The sequence below is a fragment of the Aureococcus anophagefferens genome (genome assembly GCF_000186865.1).
Source record: "Aureococcus anophagefferens unplaced genomic scaffold AURANscaffold_6, whole genome shotgun sequence".
Classification (NCBI taxonomy): domain Eukaryota; class Pelagophyceae; order Pelagomonadales; family Pelagomonadaceae; genus Aureococcus; species Aureococcus anophagefferens.
In genome coordinates, this window is record NW_008705566.1 from 970,189 (window position 1) to 971,941 (window position 1,753).

General features: G+C 71.1%; 1 protein-coding gene across 1 annotated transcript; it reads left to right on the top strand.

Moving 5' to 3' along the window:
- Positions 1-705: 705 nt before the first annotated feature.
- AURANDRAFT_69750 (hypothetical protein) lies at positions 706-1,454 on the top strand (the record flags this gene model as incomplete). The annotated part of the gene is made up of 2 exons (XM_009037273.1): positions 706-937; positions 1,210-1,454. 2 exons carry the CDS (start codon positions 740-742, stop codon positions 1,390-1,392), a joined length of 381 nt encoding a protein of 126 aa, XP_009035521.1.
- Between the last annotated feature and the right edge of the window lie 299 nt (positions 1,455-1,753).

The following is a 1,753-nucleotide window of genomic DNA, read 5'->3' on the forward strand; positions in this document are numbered from 1 at the left end:
CGTCGACGGGCGGCTCTACCTCATCGCCGCGAGCTACGTCACGCGCGAGACGGGCTGGCGCACGCGGTCCCGCGTCTTCGCGCTCAACGCCGCGGGGACGGCCTTCGAGAGCCACCACGACCTCCCGACGGTCGGCGCGCACGGCGCCGCGACCCTCGAGCACGGCGGCCGCCACTGGCTCTTCTTCTCGAACGACAAGGACGAGCGGTCGCCGCGCCAGGACAGCGAGCTCTTCGTCTGGACGAACGGCCGCTACGCGAGCGCGCAGAAGGTCCGCACGGACGGCGCGCACGCCGCGGAGCTCTTCGCCGCGGGCGGGACGGCGTACCTGGCCGTCGCGAACCTCGGCGACCGGGGCGGCTCGTACCGCCGCGACTCGTCGGTCTACGAGCTCGACGCGGCCGCCGAGAAGCCCCTGAAGCTCGTCCAGTCGCTCCCGACGCTCGGCGCGACGGACTTCAAGGCCTTTACGATATCGGGCACGACCTTTCTGGCCGTCTCCAACGAGCAGGACGACCGCCTCGGCGGCGACGTCGACTCGACGATCTGGGCGCTTTCCGGTGGTCGAGCGGCGCCGAAGGAGGAGCTGTAAGTGTTTTTTGCACGTGTGGAGGCGGCTTCACAGGCCTCGGAGTCGCGACAGAGAGGCGTACGGTGGCCTCGGGTCGTGTGCTGTGCACGGATCTCGACCCGACTCGAGCATCTTTGCGCTGATCTCGCTGAAGCCCGACACAAAACCATGGCCGCCGAGCTCGAGACGATGATTAGCGAGTTCTGCTCGATCAAGATGGGTGACTGGATCGCCGGCAACACGACGGACGACTTCCAGTTCGTCCGGCCGACCGGCAACCCGATCGACAAGATTGGTTTTCCCGCCATGATGACCGGCGACGTCGTCGTCCAGGCCGGCGAGCTGAAGAAGATCCACAAGCTCGAGGCGCGCCGCCTGCGTCGTACGCACCGCTCACGACGCGCGAGAGACGATCCGTTCGCGCGCGAGCGCGGATCCCCGTCGCCGCGAGAATCGCTCTCGAGACCGTCGCGCCGTCGCGAGAGGACGGGATTCGTGTCGTCGCCCCGGGAACCGCTCGCGCGACCGTCGACGGTTCGCGCCATCGCCCCGGGAGCCGCTCGCGCGACCGTCGCCCCGGGAACCGCTCGCGCGACCGTCGCCCCGGGAACCGCTCGCGGACGCGTCTCCGCCCGCAGGTGTCCGGCGACATGGCGTTCGCGTGCCTCACGCAGTACGGCAAGTTCACCTACAAGGGCACGCCCAACGAGGACATCTGCGTCATGACGCTCATCTTCAAGAAGGTCGACGGCGCCTGGAAGCTCGCCTGGGCCCAGCGCTCCTCGGGCCGCAAGCCCGACGAGCCCGCGCCGTCCTTCTGAGCACGCGTTGCGGTCGAGCCGCCGGCTCCCGCATGGTAAAGCACATCGTAAGTTACGCCGCGAAGGGCCAGGCCGGGACGGGCGCGTCGGGCCGGCCGGCGCCGGCCGGGAGGTGGTTGACGAGCGCCGCGAGCGCCGCGCGCGTCAGCTGCGAGTTCGTCCGCCGCGTGAGCGCGCGGCCGAGGTCGCGGCGCGTCTCGAGCGGGTCCTCGAGGCGGAGGCGGTCCACGTGCTTGCCCGGGGGCGCGCGCCACCCCGCGCGCGCCGCCTCCGGCCCGCGGAGCGAGAGCACGTCGTCGCGGCGGAAGGCGAGGACCGCCAGCAGGTCGACGAAGCGCGCGCCGAGGCCCGCGTCGTCGTC